General features: G+C 36.0%; 1 protein-coding gene across 4 annotated transcripts in view; it reads right to left on the reverse strand.

The window, feature by feature from the left end:
• Positions 1–236: 236 nt before the first annotated feature.
• The window catches only part of ACSL4 (acyl-CoA synthetase long chain family member 4), a 76,655-nt gene continuing 58,921 nt past the window's right edge, over positions 237–17,970 (reverse strand). For 3 of the 4 annotated variants that reach the window (XM_057537943.1, XM_057537942.1, XM_057537941.1), the window contains 4 exons: positions 14,004–14,195; positions 12,321–12,435; positions 8,772–8,929; positions 237–3,126 (listed from right to left, as the gene is read on the reverse strand). In XM_057537943.1, coding sequence (XP_057393926.1) covers positions 2,969–3,126; positions 8,772–8,929; positions 12,321–12,435; positions 14,004–14,195 — 623 coding nt within the window. In that variant the 3' untranslated portion in view covers positions 237–2,968. The remainder of the gene's footprint in view (positions 3,127–8,771; positions 8,930–12,320; positions 12,436–14,003; positions 14,196–17,970) is intronic. The other variant, XM_057537944.1, reaches the window with a different exon arrangement.

A 17,970-nucleotide genomic window follows, 5' to 3' on the forward strand; every position in this document is an offset into this window, starting at 1 on the left:
TTGTGCCACAGTATCAGTGCTGCAAAGGGACTCTACTCTATTAACTGTACGAAAGTAACAGCTTTGGGTGCAAATCCTCCAAACTAATAGATATGATTTATACAACCCAGGTTATCTGCTTAATGCAATTCTATAAACCTAGAGATGAGTACTTCTGAAATATGTGTTTAAAAGTTTGGCTAATATTCTTCAAACTTGCAGATTTTATCTTGACGCATAATTAAGCACAAATTGGCTTGATAACGTGGGTGGATTTATTTCTTAAGATTTGAGTGCAAACTTAAAAACCAGAACAAACGAAGCTTTTCATCAAGGAAAACATGAAAACCTAAGTAACAATGCTGCAATCGTGCATTTTAACAGAAAGTAGAAATATGAATACATTCTAATTTGTAACTACATTTGAAAATTAAAATATTTCTCTCCAAATCCCAAATACCACACAATCTTTAATCTGTTCTCATCTTGTTACTCCAGAAACATCTGTCACATGCTGTCAGGAAAATATAGGCAAGGATTATTAATCAGTCTTTATGACCAAAGAAACATTATTCTCCTTAACTTCTGACTTTTTGAATCATTCATGTGTATCTCAGTTCCAAAAAGTGACACAATTATACCTCTACTCCAGAAAAAAAAAATCAATACGAATATCAAATATCAAGGAGGCAAGGTACTTTCATGTAATTAAAGCAAAAGTCACAAGTGTTCGACTTAGAAATGTACATAATTGTAGGAAAATTTTTAAGAACAACTTTATTTGATGGCTGACATGTAATAATAACAGTGAATAATTTAAACAGGTATAAAAATGTAGGATCAAAATCTTTACGCTCAAATACTTGAAAAGTCACTATGAATATGGAAAGATCTGTTTACATAAACACGTATATTTGTTGAGGAAAAATCAGGGGGTAGTGGCATCTCCCTGGTCCCTTAATAATATTTGGATTTTCGCAAAGAATTAGCAGCACCCAACCTTAAGTGTTAATTACGCGTTTCTAAAGGACCCATACAACAGATTAGTTGGCAGTGTTCTAGCTTTTGGGAGATGGGAGCGGGTGAGGGTTCAAATATCTGAGTACGCATGCACTCACACATTTAAAATCACCATTCCAAAAGGAGGGGACTCACCTACTGAAAAAGTCGAAGAACATCATCCTTAGAGGATCAACAGTGGGCCAGGAACAGTGGAAGCTGAATAGTAGTCTACTTGGTAAGAAGGATTTTTCACTCTTAGAAGGCAAGTTGGGAAGAATGAGAATACTCACATACACATAACTCAGGGAGACCTTGCTTCAAATTTTACACTGCAGAACACTGAACATTCTTTACAAAAACCTCCATTCGTGCTTATAATAACACCAAGTGATTTTTCCTTTTTACCACCATATACATAACATTTAAATATTTTCTTTATAAATATTCTAGAGCAAACAGAATGTGTTTTGTTGCAGTGGTGGCCCACATCTGTACAAAGCAATGTAAGCAACATATATATATAGGTATATATATATATATATATATATATATATATATATATATAAAATGATTAAGAAAAAAGTGCAAAGAATAACAGTATTAAGAATTTTTGTTTTTTTTTTACAGTAATTATGGTTCAAGTGTGAATACCTATCAGGGATATATAATCCCAGATTTTAATTAAAGATTCAAAAAGAAGCCCACATACCAAGTTACTGCACAAGTATCAGTCCCTTAGTAACTTCCCTTCTCCCAAATCCAGCATTTCCAGTTTCTAAACTCTTCTCAAACAGAAAAAAAGTGGTAACAGTGTGTTCTTCCCTTTAAGTTTCCAAAACTCATCCAAGTTAATTAATCATTCATAGATTAAAACAAGATAGTAGGGAAGTCATTCATCATAACCCGCTTTTGCTAAAATTAAAGCAAAATGAAAGGCTTTTGGTAATACAAACAATTGATCAAGAATCAAATCAGCAACAGCAAACAGATCTTAAATTACAAGTGTGATTTAATACACTTTAAAATTAATCCCTGTTATCAAAGATAAATTCAAAGTCTAAATCCTCTCCCAGGTTCAGTGCTGTGCAAGGGTTGGAATTCTAAATACTTATGATTTTATCACCTTTTCTAACAGAGAAAATGCTTCCTGTTAAAATTTGATTAACTTTCTATTATTTTAACTCTTGGTTTGTCTTATTTTGAACAAACAGAAACGCAATGTTCAGCATTTTTTAAGATGTACTTTTACTCTTAACTCATTCAAATAATTACAGTTACTGATTTTACATCTCCAAGTTTCAAAAAAGCAGTTGAATTTCCCTTTAAATATATTACTAGATATTTTTTGGTGCGTTTATATTGTTTTATTCTTACTTCAGGCACTGTAATTATTCACAATATTATAATGATTCTATGAGTAACCTACACAACAATTATGAATGCTAAAATGGTTTCCAAGGTATTATTTGATTCTGTATATTATATTATGATTCAATACAAATGATTGGAAGAGAATTTTAAAGCCCTGCAGCACTTCTGCTTTGAGTAGTGTTAATATATTTTTTGGTCATGCTTAATATTTGATGCATCTTCTGAACTAGGAAGACAATAGACCTAGGAAGTTGCAAATTTCCTCAAACTACATTCTACTCCAGCTCCAACTTATTTTGTTCAACATTAAATATTTTTTCTTTAATGAAACAAGTATATCTTAGGCTAATTTTTAAAAACAGAAATTTTGCTCTAAAATTAATAACACAGCTACAGGGAAATAACTTTTCAGTTTCAGCTTCACTAGAACTATGCAAAACTAAGTTAAAGTAGACTCGACAACTATTTTAATCACTTTGGGTTTTGTTTTTTTATTACCATGTTTTTAGAATGATACACTTTACATTCTAACAGACAGCTCAACAAGGCTGAAAACTCCAGAACTGAAAAACCACCAGGTCACCTCCTGCACAACTGTAAGTAAGAGAGCAGCATTTTATTTGCCCCCATACATTCGCTCAATGTCCTTGAGGTAATGGTTCTTCAGTTCCTTCCTTTTCAGTTTGAAAGCATCAGTGACCAAACCAGTTTCAGGGGTCCAGGGCTCTGGGCTTAAGCGAACCTTGATTGGAGTTTCAAATCGCTCCAATTTCACTGAAATGAGAAAGGGGGGGTAGGAAAGAGGGAAAGGGAGGGAGAGAGGGGAAAGGAGGGGGAAGAGTGACGAGGGTTGGGAAAATGGGGGCGAGTAGGAGAGAGAGAAACAATAAAACATGAATTTTGCAGGATTCACCTAGATGATGCAGGTGATGAGAAAAACTTAATGGTATGTTATAGTTAATTAATGATACCACCACCTTACAATTTCATTTTGTATTTCTCAAAGTACACATCAATTGTTTCAGTTGGATGGTTCTGGACTATGCAGTATTTTTTCCTAATATATATGTAGACACCCTCCTCTTCAGAGTCTTTCTATCTGTTGCGCCCTCTGCCTGGGATGGCCTTCCCCACTGTAGTTGCATGGCTCGCCTCCCTACCTCATCCAGGTGTCTGTTCAAATGCCACCGCCTCAGAGACGACTCCCTTGACCACTCCTAACAAAACAGAAGTCCCTTTGTCTCTCTGTATCCTCTTATGCTATGTCTTCTTCAAAATACTTATCACCACCCCATATATTATATATTTATGTCACCTACTAGAATGTAAGCTCCATGAAAGCAGGGGCTTTGTTCTGTTCACTGCCATCCATAGGCTACACTGAGCCCTCAAGAAACATACATATTTATTCATCCATTCTACAGAAAATTAGCCTCTAGACAACTGTTCTTCGTAAGCTTTATTGTAATTCAAATAAGAATCAAAAGGGGGGTTGTGGGTTTCATACTCTTAAATGATATAAGAATTGATGCAGCACATATTGGATTTGAGTTAGACAACACAACACATGTTGAAAGAAACGTAAGAAAATGGTGAAAATAAGGACATAGAAGCAATCCATACAGTACTCAATAATTTTAAATTCAATAAATTATATTTAGTGAAGTTACTTATTATTAATACAAGGTCATCCTTAAAATTCTGAAGGCCTACTAACAGTAATGTTAATCTACAGATGAGCTTTATTTTATATGCAATTATTTAAAATAGCAATTTCGAAGAAGCAAACATCTGCATGTTTTAAAACTACTGCTAAACAGCCTAGGTAACTTGAGAAACAACTTGGTTTCAGTGATAAGCACAAAGAACTCAAATTCAATGAAGTTTTTGTTCTAAGGCTAGTCTGAGTTTTACGAAAGCTTGAGTGAATTAGCGAGTTTCTCATTAAAATAAGACAAAAATATAAAGCTGAGTGTGAAAAGTAATCTTTCAAATTACTTAGAACCAACTTCCTAAAAGTAATGCCTAAAAAGGTAATAAAGGAATATAAAACTTGTTCAAATTAACCATATCTACTCTGATGATAGATTATAGCTCAGTTATACAGAGGTGCCTGAAATAAGGTCACATTTGGATCTCAAGGGAAAAGTTAAATTCTCAAATATTGATCTGGCTCCAAAACCTTTTATTTCATATTACTTTACCTACTTACATAGGTCGTATTCCAGAAACACTGACAACAATGGGACAAAGCAGGCACATTATTTCAATTGCACACAAGCAAATTAAGCATTTTTTTTTTAATGCTGCATTAGAGGTTTCATAGTTTTGGAAACTCCTAAACATTATCTAGAACCACAAGCTATAAAGAGCAACGGGCAATCACACAGTTTCCTATAAATTAAATAAATTTATAAATTGCAAACAAGTGAAAAAGATTAGGGGAAGAAAAAAACAAAAACAATTTTACACGTGGCATTTTATCAGAATTACCTAGGACATTATGAAATGTGACCTGCAGGTGACAGCAAATGTCAATTTTTCTAGCCACTGATAGTTGTCAAAACACCCCAAAACCATCATTTTGCATTCTTATGATACTACCTATACCTTGCACTTATATTTAAAACATGAAGAGGTCTGCTATGAACGATGTATGATTTCAGGCAGATTTAACTGAATACAATCAAAACTATTTTATACTTTTTGGCCTAAGTCTCTGAAATTATAATTTGAAGCAAAAGGTTAGCAAAATAAATCTTCTGTGACACAGACGAGCTTATGAGTTATTTAGATTTAGCTCATGATTAGTGTTCATTATCCAAATCATGAATTGTTCGATTTCACGCCTCAATCCAAGCACAGGAAAGTTATGTAGGCCTAGCAGGTCCTAGAATTTTATTCCATTTTCCAGCCTGAAAAACTTTCCCCACTGTTGCTTTTACACAGGTGAATATTCAATGACAAATTATTCAAGTCACATTCTGCTCCATTAGTACGTTCAGAGAGTGACTAAGAATAATAGCCTATTGGCTGAAATACTTTTTAAAATACTACATTTAAAGAAAAAATGAGGATTTGTATCAAAGAAAATTCTGGAAGCCTGGTGATATTAACATTAAAAAGTGTGATATGTCATTAATACTATAATTAACAAAACCAACTTTAAGAAAAAAATTAAGCTACTGTCTTTATGCTTATACAGTAACTTACTTTGCAGATTATATTAATAGGTAACTGCTATTTAAAACTTTACAGTGACCAGAGTTAACTAGAAGAATGTTCTTGGGGAAAATAGTTTTTCAACTTGAACTTGCTAACAAATGTTACAAACTATATTTTTTAACCAAAATGGAACCCAAGTAGTTAATTTAAAAAATAAATAATAGTAGCCTAGTTAGGGAAATAGGTGTGCTCATGTATCTCTGACAGGAGTATAAACTAGTCCAGTTTTTCTGGGGGAAGAGGGAGTTATTTGGCAACATAAGGGAAAAAAGCTTTTAAAATATACATTTTTCTTGACTCAGAAATTCCATTTCTAAGAATCCATATTAAGAAAATAATTACATAAGAAAATAAATTAGAATAAAAGATATATATTCTATTTGTTTACAGTGGAGGGAAAAAGTCTAACAATAAGGACAAGTGGACACTCCTGTACTGGAATACTATTTAGCTTAAAAAAATGGTAATTCAATTCTATATCTACTGACTTAGAAGAAAGTCGATGACGTTGGTAAGTTAAGTATATATAACAGAACGTAATGTCACCACCCAAAGGTAACTACTGTCAAGTGATTTTTACTTCCTCCTTTAAACTTTCTGTATTGTCCAGTACTTTATAATGAATATAGGTACCTGTAATCAGAAAAATGATATTTTCATTTCTTAGGAGGGAAAGCAATAGGTTAAAACTAGGTTAACAGCTTCCAATTAAACATGAAGAGTACACAGTTTATCTCTGCTCCCCTGGAAAATAAACAGTTTAAAAATAATTTTTTAGGGCTTCCCTGGTGGCGCAGTGGTTGAGAATCTGCCTGCCAATGTAGGGGACACGGGTTCGAGCCCTGGTTTGGGAGGATCCCACATGCCGCAGAGCAACTAAGCCCGTGAGCCACAACTGCTGAGCCTGCGCGTCTGGAGCCTGTGCTCCGCAACTAGAGAGGCCGCGATAGTGAGAGGCCCGCGTACCGCGATGAAGAGTGGCCCCCGCTTGCCGCAACTAGAGAAAGCCCTCGCACAGAAACGAAGACCCAACACAGCAAAAATAAATAAATAAATAAATTTATAAGAAGTTCCTACCAAAATTCTAAAAAAAAAATAATAATTTTTTAAATTAGAAAGGTATTAACCACAAAGAAAAAATAGAAATGAGAGAAAGAGGACACTGGGTGAGAAGGCCCAACAAAATCTTAGAAGACCAAAAGCAAACAGGCCAGCAGTAACTGACTGGGAGCCAAGAGAGCTAAAAGCTAACTGCCCAGATCAAAGAACGCTAACAAGAGGCAAACCAATCTCCCGAGCCCACAGACAGAAGCTGAGGGACAGAAGACAGAGATGAGGGGCATGCTGAAAACAGCAGGGCTGGCCCTCATCTGTTCAGAGGACAGTTCTCCCTCATCTTGCTCTTCCCCAACCAGGCTGGAGATAGATTTACCTTTTGGAAAAACTGAACTAGAGAGACTCTGGACTCAGGACACTTACAATAGAGGGAGGGAGTAAGGCTGAAAACCTAAGGGTTCAGTGAGGGGAAGACCTACCCACCCCAGCCCCAGCCCCCTTCCAATGCCCTTTTTTTTTGGCTACCAGAATATTGGCAGTCATGCCAATATCCCCCAGGTAAGAGACTGCAGAAGTCTCTGGAGAAGTGGAATGACTCAAGACACTAACATTTGAATAACTTTTCAGTGAAGCCTAGCAAGCTTTCCAAACAGCTTTTTAGAAACTCATTCTCAAATATGAATGGACAGACAAGGATCAGCAGATATATGCGAGGCTGACCAAAGCAAGCAGAAAGTGGAACTTGAAGGAAACAGAAACAATAACAGGAGAAGGAAACTTCATAAAAGGAATCCCTTCAACATCCTCAGAGGATGACTGCACCCATGAAAGAGCAACAGGATGCTATTAAAAGGACACTAAGAAAGCAGGAAAGAGCTCTTGAAAACTGAAATTCTGATATTGGAAGTTGGAAGTTCAATAGACAGAGGCAATGATAAAGTTGAGGGATCTGCCAGAATATAAAACAAAAAGGACAAGATATAAAGAAGATGTGGCACATATATACAATGGAATATTACTCAGCCATAAAAAGAAACGAAATTGAGTTATTTGTAGTGAGGGGGCTGGACCTAGAGTCTGTCATACAGAGTGAAGTAAGTCAGAAAGAGAAAACAAACACCGTATGCTAACGTATATATATGGAATTTTAAAAAGTGGTACAAATGAGCCTAGTGACAGGGCAGGAATAAAGTCGCAGATGTAGAGAACAGACTTGAGGGCACAGGGTGGCAAGGGGAAGCTGGGATGAAGTGAGAGAGTGGCATGGACATATATACACTACCAAATGTAAAATAGATAGCTAGTGGGAAGTAGCTGCATAGCATAGGGAGATCAGCTCGGTGCTCTGTGACCACCTAGAAGGGTGGGATAGGGAGGGTGGGAGAGAGACACAAGAGTGAGGAGATATGGGGATAAATGTATATGCACAGCTGATTCACTTTGTTATAAAGCAGAAACTAACACACCATTGTAAAGCAATTATACTCCAATAAAGATGTAAAATAAATAAATAAATAAATAAATAAATTGCAATCCTCCCACCCCCAGCAAAAAAAAAAAAGGACAAGATAGATTACAAAAGAAAAAAAAAGATAATAAAATTAGAGGATGAAAGTAGAAGGTCAACAACCATATAAAAGTAGTCCCAGATAAAAACATGAACACAAAACTTAGAGGGGAAAAGCAATGAAAGAAAAGCAAACAAACAACAAAAGGTAAATGGAGATTTCCCAGAACCAAAGGGCAGAGATCTCTAGATTGAAAGGGCCCACACCAAGTAAGTATACGCAATGGTAAATGATAAAACATTCACACCAGGGCACATTAGTATGAACTATCAGAACAAAGATGGACCATTCCAAACACAGACTAGATGACCACCTAGCAGGGATGCTGTGACATGCAATAAGAACTAGTTAGGTTATTCTACCATATAACATTTAAAGATCCTTCCAACATGGAAATTCATTATGTATATTTAAGAGGCAGGTTTTTTAAAACACAACATAGTAAATCGACTATACTCCAATAAAAATTTAAAACAAACAAAACCAAATAGACATCTTGAAGAATCTAATGCACAGGACCTCATTAAATAACTTTTAGGGACATCAACAGATAAGCCATTTCTTACTTACTGGTATTTGCAGCTTCTCTAATCTCTTTCAGTATTTCAGCTTCCATGGCAGGGTCATTGCAGATATCAACCCAAGTGCCTTCCACCCCTTTCTGTTGTGCCAAAAGCGTCAACCTTTGCTGATTAGGAACCACAAAACTTATCACATAGGACTGGTCACTAAAAAATTAGAAAATAAAACAAACTAGAAACTAAAACATTAAGAACAATTATTCATAAATTATTCAAAGAAATAGTACACATAATTCTGAATATATATTTCTCTTATTTGTTACAGCTTCATTAAGAAGTAATAAAGCCCATAGTACTGCCATAAAGACAGACACATAGATAGCCCAATGATATAGAGAGTCCAGAATAAACCCTTGCATATATGGTTAAATGATCTTCAACAAGGGTTCCACGACCGCTCAATGGGGAAAGGACAGTCTCTTCAACAAGTGGTATTAAAAGAACTGGATATCCATATACAAAGGAATGAAGTTGGACCCTTACCTTATAACACATACAAAAATTAACTCAGAATAGATCAGAGACCTAAATCTATAAGAGCTAAAATTATAAAATGCCTAGAAGAAAACATAGGGGAAAAGATTCATGACACTGGATTTGGCAATGCTTTCTTAGATATGACACCAAAAGCACAGGAAACAAAAGAAAAAATAGATGAAGAGTACAACAAAAATAAAAAATGTTCTGTGTATCAAAGGTCACAACAGAGTCTAAAAAGGCAATCTATGGAACTGGATAAAATATCTGCAAATCATATGTCTGATAAGGGGGTTATATCTAGAATGTATAAAGAATTCCTACAACTGAACAACAAAAACAATAACAAAATAACCCCATTAAAAATGGGCAGGGGGCTTCCCTGGTGGCGCAGTGGTTGAGAATCTGCCTGCCAGTGCAGGGGACACAGGTTCCAGCCTGGGTCTGGGAAGATCCCACATGCCGCGGAGCAACTAGGCCCGTGAGCCACAACTACTGAGCCTGCGCGTCTGGAGCCTGTGCTCCACAACAAGAGAGGCCGCAATAGTGAGAGGCCCGCGCATCGCCATGAAGAGTGGCCCCCACTTGCCGCAACTAGAGAAAGTCCTCGCACAGAAACGAAGACCCAACACAGCCAAAAAAAAAAATTAATAAATAATAAATAAATTTTTTAAAAAAACTGTAGGGAATTGGCTTTAAAAAAAAATGGGCAAAGACCTGAAACCATAAAACTCCTAGAAGGAAACATAGGGGGAAGAAGCTCTTTTGACATAGGTCGTGGCAATGACTTATTGAATTTGACACCAAAAGCAAAGGCAACAAAATCAAAACTAAACAAGTGGGAGTATATAAAACTAAAAAGCTTCTGCACAGCAAAGGAAACCATCAACAAAATGAAAAGGCAACCTACAAAATAGGAGAAAGTATTTGAAAATCATATATGATAAGGGGTTAATATCCAAAACACATAAAGAGCTCATACTACTCAATAGCAAAAAAAAAAAAAATCAGTTAAAATATGGACAGGGGAACTGAATAGACATTTCTCCAAAGAAGACATACAGATGGCCAGCGGGTACATGAAAAGGTGCTCAATATTACCAGTTATCAGGGAAATGCAAATCAAAACCACAACAAGATATCACCTCATACCTGTTAAAATGGCTATTATCAAAAAGCCAAGAAATAACAAGTTTTGGTGAGGATGTGAAGAAAAGGGAAGGGAACCCTTGTGCACTGTTGGTGGGAATGCAAAGTGGTGCAGGCACTATGGAAAACAGTATGGAGACTCCTCAAAAAATTAAAAATGGAACTACCATATGATCCAGCAATCCAACTTCTAGGTATAAATCCAAAGGAAATGAAAACAGGATATCAAGGAGGTATCTGGTCCATGTTCATTGCTGCATTAATCCATAATAGCCAAGATATAGAGACAACCAAGTGTCCATCAACAAATGAATGGATAAGGAAGATGTGGTGTATATGTTCAATGGAATAGTACTGAGCCATGAGAAAGAGATTCTGCCATTTGCGATAAAATTGATGAACCTGGAGGGCATCATGCTAAGTGTAACAAACCAGACACAGAAAGACAAGAACTGCATGGTATTGCTTAAATGTGGAATCTTAAAAAAAAAAAAAAAGTCAAACTCATAGAAACAGAGAGTAGAAAAGTGGTTGCTAGGGGCTGGGGGTGGAGGCTGATAAAAGGGTACAAACTTTTAGCTATAAGATGAATAGGGTCTGATGATCTAATGTGTAACATGGTGATTACAGCTGATAACACTGTATTGTATAATCAAAAATAAGAGGGAAAAAAATTTTAATGAGCAAAGGACTTGATTAGACATTTCTCCAGAGGTGATATACAAACGGCCAAACAAGCAGATGAAAAGATGCTCAAACATCACTAATCCTTAGGGGCAAGATATCCCCTCAAAGTCATTACCATGACTACTATAAAAAATTTTTTTTAAAGTAGAAACAAATGTTACTGAGGATGTGGAGAAAGTAAAACCCTTGTACACTGTTGATGGGAAGGAAAAAAAATAGTGCTGCCATAATGGAAAGAGTATGGCAGTTCCTCAAAAAATAAAAATAGAACTACCATATGATCCAGCAATCCCACATCTGGGTATATATCCAAAAGAATTGAAAGCAGGATCTTCAAGAGATATTTGAATATCCATGTTCATAGCAGTATCATTCACAATAGTCAAGAGGTAGAAGCAACCCAAGTTGTCCACTGATGGATGAATGACTAAACAAAATGTGGTCTATACATACAACGGAATATTATTCAGCCTTAAAAAGGAAGGAAATTCTGACACATGCTACAATGTAGATGAATCCTGAGGCGCATTCTGCTAAGTGAAATAGCCTGTCACAAAAAGACAAACACTGTATGATTCTATTTATTCAAGGTATCTAGAGGAGTCAAATTCACAGAAACAGAAAGTAGAATGGTGGTGGCCAGGGGCTGGGTGGGGGGAGGGGAAATGGGGAGTGGTTTAATGGATATTGAGTTTCATTTTTGCAAGTTGAAAAGTTCTGGAGATTGGTTGTACAACAGTGTGAATATACTTAACCCTAGTGAACTGTACACTTAGGATGGTTAAGATGGTAAATTTAGGTTTTGTGTTTCTTATAATTAAATTTTTTAAAGAGAGCAATAAAGCCCAGAAAAATAAACCACATTAACACATAAAGAAAGAAAACGGTTCAATCTCTCAGGTTTTTTTATTTAGAAAACTTGTACTAGCTGTGTTACCCTCTTGGGAAAATTACCTATGCTAAGTTTCAGTTGTTATGGATGTTAAATGAAATAACTGTTGTGGCATAGCTAAGTATTTAGCAAGACATAGTAGGTGGTCCAGTAAATAGTTAAAATGTCTGGATTATCTCAAATGACCTTTAAGCTGTTGAATTCAAGAACTTTCATAAATTTATAACATTCCCCAACTCTGAAAGTTTGATGTTTCCCTTATGATTGTATCAATTTTTCCCCATTATCCTTTTACTTTAAGTATATGAAACACAAATGCAACTTTAAAATTACCTTTTGGCAAAAGCACAGATGTTGTCAATAAGCGGACAGTTCTTCAGTGCAGCTTCTACTTTCCCAAGAGATACATATTCCCCTGCTTGTAACTTCACCAGATCTTTCTTACGATCTGTAAGTCATGAAGCATGTTATGTTATCCATAGTACATTTATTAAGGTATGTCCAATTCTGATTTTCTTTCAGTCTCATCACCTTAATCTTTATTTATAAAGATACTTCTTTTAAAATCTTGTTATATCTAATGTTTGCCCATACACATCAGTTAAAAAGAAAATGCCTAGTTAAAGAAGTATTGGCTAAAATGTTCTATCCTACACCAAAAGCTTTAATATCTTACTATAATGTTTAATATTATAATGAATTTAACAGAAGGAACAAAGACTTTGGGGCATTAGATTTGAATGGTAGCTCTGCCCGTTACTAGCTATGTGATCCTAGACATGTCATTTGACCGCTCCAACCCTCAAATTTTATCAGGGATAATGATGCCTACCTCATACTGGCATGTAGCACAATGTCTGACATACAGAACACAGTCAATAAATGTTAATTCCCCATTTTCCGGGTTTGTCATTATCTTGGTGCACTAATAACGCGCTGGCATAGGACGGCACATCGTCAGGTTGCCTTACATCCTTTGTGTGAGTGCTGACTTGCCGACCCATAGGCTGGGAACCCAGTCCACATGCCACCAGAGCCAGCCTTCGATTCCAGCACAATTAAGGATCAAGGGGAAAAAGGCGGTGGTGGTGTAGGTGGGGGAGTTACTGGTTCTAGACTGAGCCATGTTTCCTGGGAATTTCGCTGGCAGATCAAACTTCTAGGCGAAGAACCAATTTTCCCAGGAAATCTCTAACTATATTCAGGTCACATATGGGTCCAGAGACAGACTTAAATGGACCACTAGAGATAATGACTGAGGACATTTTATGGCTTGAAAAGGATCTGAATGGGACCCAACAGAGTGGTCCTTATTGGCTAGTCAAATTTTTAACTTTTGCCTGATTAAAATGAGTAGTGTAAGGGCTATTTTGGAGTAGCTCTGAACTTAGTCTATTTCAGTAGGCTCAATAAGGGCAGTGCCAAGCCAACTGACATTCTCAGAAGAACAGATTAATGTTGAGGACTGATATTATAATTTTCTAAGAGTCCAGGCTAGTTAGAGTCATATAAATGGCCACTAGGGAAAATAACATGTCCACAATGCTTCTTGGGTGGGGAGGTAAATGGTGAGGAAGGCCTAGAATAGGGTATGTTACAGTAGATGGTTATACGGAACCAAATGTATCAATAGTTGACCAAAAGAAAACAAAACAAAGAAACAAACAAAGAAAACCTCTTCTGAGCAATTTTTGTTTTCTCACTGCCAACTGCTATTTTCCTGCCCACCCTCCCTACCCCAATGCTGCTTCTGCTACCACTTAGTAAGGTGCAGGCACTGCCCTGCTCTAAACATTTTACATGTATCAACTCATTTAATCCTAACAAAACCCCTACCAGGTCAGTATTGCTGTCCCTATTTCACAGATGGAGAAGCGCAGACCGAAGTTAAATAACTTTTCTAAAGTTTAAACCAATGGAATCATCAACCCTATTAATGACTTGACCAATATTACCTTTCATATATGTGGAAGTTGCGAAAACTAAAGAAAAGCACAAAAAAGAGAATACACTGACCGATAATCTGTAAACACCCATCGGGATGGAATTCTCCAATATCACCAGTGCAAAACCACCTTTGGCCATTTTCGTCCACAGAATAATCCTCAGCTGTTTTCTCTTCATTTTTAAAATATCCCATGGAGATATTCTGTCCACCGATTACGATTTCACCTCTGGGGTTTGGCTTGTCGTGAACTGTATAACCACCTGGATGTCATAAAAACAAATTAGTTATTGTTCTAAAACAAATTTACTTGTATTAATTCTTAAAGATCCTTTGCTACTATTGTTCCCCTAATCAAATTTTACTTCACTTTACGGGAGCATATTAGTTAATATTTCCCAGGACCATAAAATTTCACACTTAGAACATCATTAAAGCTTAGGGTTCACAGAGTTCTGTTAAGATAAAATCACCCCCAAGAAGGGTAACACTTGAAGTTGTTAGAAGTAAATTATTAATATGTTGATATCAAATGTGTTTCAGATATATTCTAAGGAGGTTTTAATCAAAGAGCATAGGTAGTTATAAATTTAAAACTATTCAATATTTCAGCATGACAAAACCCACTGTACATAAAACATTAAACTCATTATTATATAAAGCAAAGGTTCTTTCATAGCAAGGAAAACTCCAAATATGGACCCACTCTCCAAAACTGACATTAAAGCCCAGTACCAGAAAAATCAGAAAAATAAAAATTAAAGGCAAAATTCTCCTTACCAAGTTTTACAATATACCTTGTTTCTCTGATTCCACTGCTTAATAAATAACCCATTTAGTAAAGCAATTTTGATGCTGATGCCCAATATACATAGACACACACTCCCTATATTTTTTAAGATTTTCATTCTAAAATTGGAAAGGCATTACCACGGGAGAAAGGAGGACTTATTCCCAAGATGTAAAACGCTTGGGAATAAAATTGGCCTTTCAGTGTGGTATTTAAAAAGGAACGGTTGTTTGCTCATAGAGCACCACAGTAATGCACATAATAAAAAGTCACATAGGAGAAACACTTTTCGAAACTTCGAATTTATGTCAGACAAAGCCCATTCATTTTCTTGGGTTCAAACAACCTAAGGGATGTGTCCTACAAGGTAACTGGTCCTTTAAAGGGTGAGTCTATGGCTCTTTACACACAACAATATTGTACTATATTCATCAGACTTGTTTAGAGACTAAAACTTAACTATCCCACCCACTAAAAAGGCAATTATGTAATGTAATAGAGATGCTAAATATCGCTATGGCAGCGATCACATTACAACATTTAAATGTATCAAATTAACATGCTGTACACCTTAAATGTACACAATGTTGTATGTCAAATATACTAAATTGAAAAATAAAAGAGGGACTTCCCTGGTGGCTCAGTGGCTAAGAATCTGCCTGCCAACGCAGGGGACACAGGTTTGATCCCTGGTCCGGGAAGATCCCACATGCCGCAGAGCAACTAAGCCCGTGCGCCACAGCTACTGAGCCTGCGAGCCACAACTACTGAGCCCACGTGCCACAACTACTGAAGCCCTCGCGCCTAGAGCCTGTGCTTCGCAACAAGAGAAGCCACCGCAATGAGACGCCCGCACACCGCAATGAAGGGTTGCCCCCTCTCGTTGCAACTAGAGAAAGCCCGCACGCAGCAACGAAGACCCAAAGCAGCCAAAAATGAATAAATAAATAAATAAATATTTAAAAAATAAAAGAAAACCTTAAGCTTTTTAATTACTCTTCCTTTATCTGGCATGGCTAGGCTATTAATTATTTTGCAGTTAATGAATATGTTTAATATTTCTCACAGTTTCATCATAGGAAGACTGCTTTACTTTTGCAGATTATCACCAGTGTCTGTAAAGCACAGGTTTCCTCTAAGTGGCTCGCCTCCTGCAGTTACTTATAAAAATTAAACTATACAAATAGCTGGATAATTGATTCTCAACTATAAAAATGTTTGCTGGGGGCGATTGGGATTGACATGTATACACTGATGTGTATAAAATTGATGACTAATAAGAACCTGCAGTATAAAAAAACAAACAAAAACAACAAATACTAAACTTTCTTTGGGTTATTTGCATGGAAATATGTTAATATAAATGTTTCAGACATTACATGAAATTTCTAAAAATCTTATATGTTCTGGTATAATGTTATAAGTCATAATTCTAGTTATTACTTTAAAATGTATATCTCAGAAATAACTAAATTTCCTTGTCAATTGCATTATTATGAACTTTCATCAAATCTTTAACCGTGGTCATTTTTAAGTCTTTTGGCATTTACAGACAGTTCTGGGTGTACTCTGATGCTTTTGCAAAAATGTTCCTATAAAAGGGTTTCATCTTCAAGGAATTCATGGAAAAGACTCTGACAAGTACTGGTTTCTAGTAACTGACTATACTGCTGAACTGAATGAATAAGCATTTTCAGAACTCTAATGAAAAACTGATGAACTCATAAAAGTGCTAACAAAAGATCAAGATGAAAAAAAATTAATTACATGGGACTGAGTGAACTGATGAGGATGAGTATAATTTTTGTGACTTTCTGTTTGAATTAAAAAAAAAGAAAAAATCCCACAACGACTCAGAGGCAAAGAATATACAAATCAATTTTCACTGCAAAGTAAAGGAGCTGTTACAGTGGAGGATTACTGGACTGAATGTCAATATTATGACATAGTATGAGTGTGTTTCATGTTTGGTAATTGCAATCATTGTTGCTTTTGTTGTGGTCATCCATGTACAATGCTTGGTGTCAGTTTATTTATCTCTTGTAAAAATAAAATACAGTGTGTGTGTGTGAAAAAAAAAAACAAAGCTGGAAAATTCCAAAATACTTGAAGGTTAAATGGTTCTATTCTAAGCAATACATGGATCTTGCTGTCTGTATGTGAACTGAATAACATGCACAGTGACCAAGCAAAAAAAAAAAAAAAAGAAAGAAATACAAATTATCAGGTCTCCTCAGATCTACTGAATGAGTCTTTCTGGAGGTAGGGTCCAGGAATTTGTATTTTATCAGCTTTCTAGATGATTCTCATGCATGCTAAAGAGTAGGAACCACTCTTCTATATGCCAGGTTCTGTGAAAATCTGTCCCCATTGCTACATTCTCTGTGAGGTTGTAAGGCCATATGGATAAGACAGGGAGTAAAGAAGGTAGTTTTTGAAAAGCCAGTAAAACACTACTTAATATTGTTTACATAATGCTGTTTGTTAACTTCCTCTTTTCACTTAGTTGTTTGGAATAGCAAATTTTCTAAGTGAGTTTAAGGTGCACTGGTGAATTAAATGCAAAACCTGGATTAAGGTTGAGATTTTCTTACTCCTTGTTCAGACCCAATCCATTCTTTTTATTTTCCTCCACAAGGTTCCCATTTGCCTCTTGAGTAATCCAGTGGAACTGATTTTTCCTTACTAAACTTCAAGATGTACCAGGAGTCAGGTCCAGGAAAATGTCTTCAAAATAATTCTCTCCTTGGTATCTTTTCTGATATAAGATCTTGCCAAGAGCTTGTTCTCCACTGCAAAATCATATGGTGATTCACTGTTTACCAAAAGTTTGATTGAGCCAAACCAGGGATGTGATTTAGGAGACAGCAAAGTATGGTAGAAAGTGCATCAGTTTTAGTGTCAAACAGTTCTAGGTGTGATTCATGGTCTGCCACTTACTAGCTGTACAATTAATGTCTCTGAATTTCAATTTCCTTGGCCATTGAATGTGCTGTGTGTTAAGTAATTCTTAATTCACTTGTTTGTCAGTCTATGGGTTTATTTGTATATGCCTATCTCACTACAAACAGCTGATGAAGTTAATGAAATAATTCACATCAAGTGTCTAGTCCTTTGCCTGGAACCTATAAGATATTTAATAAAAGTTAACTCTCTTTAAAAAAAAATGCTTGCTGGGGTCAAGCGCTAAGAAGTTGGGGTGTATGTGTGTGTGTGATTAGTCACTCTGTCCCCTGAAAATATGGAGT

This window comes from Balaenoptera acutorostrata, chromosome X (genome assembly GCF_949987535.1).
Source record: "Balaenoptera acutorostrata chromosome X, mBalAcu1.1, whole genome shotgun sequence".
NCBI lineage: Eukaryota > Metazoa > Chordata > Mammalia > Artiodactyla > Balaenopteridae > Balaenoptera > Balaenoptera acutorostrata.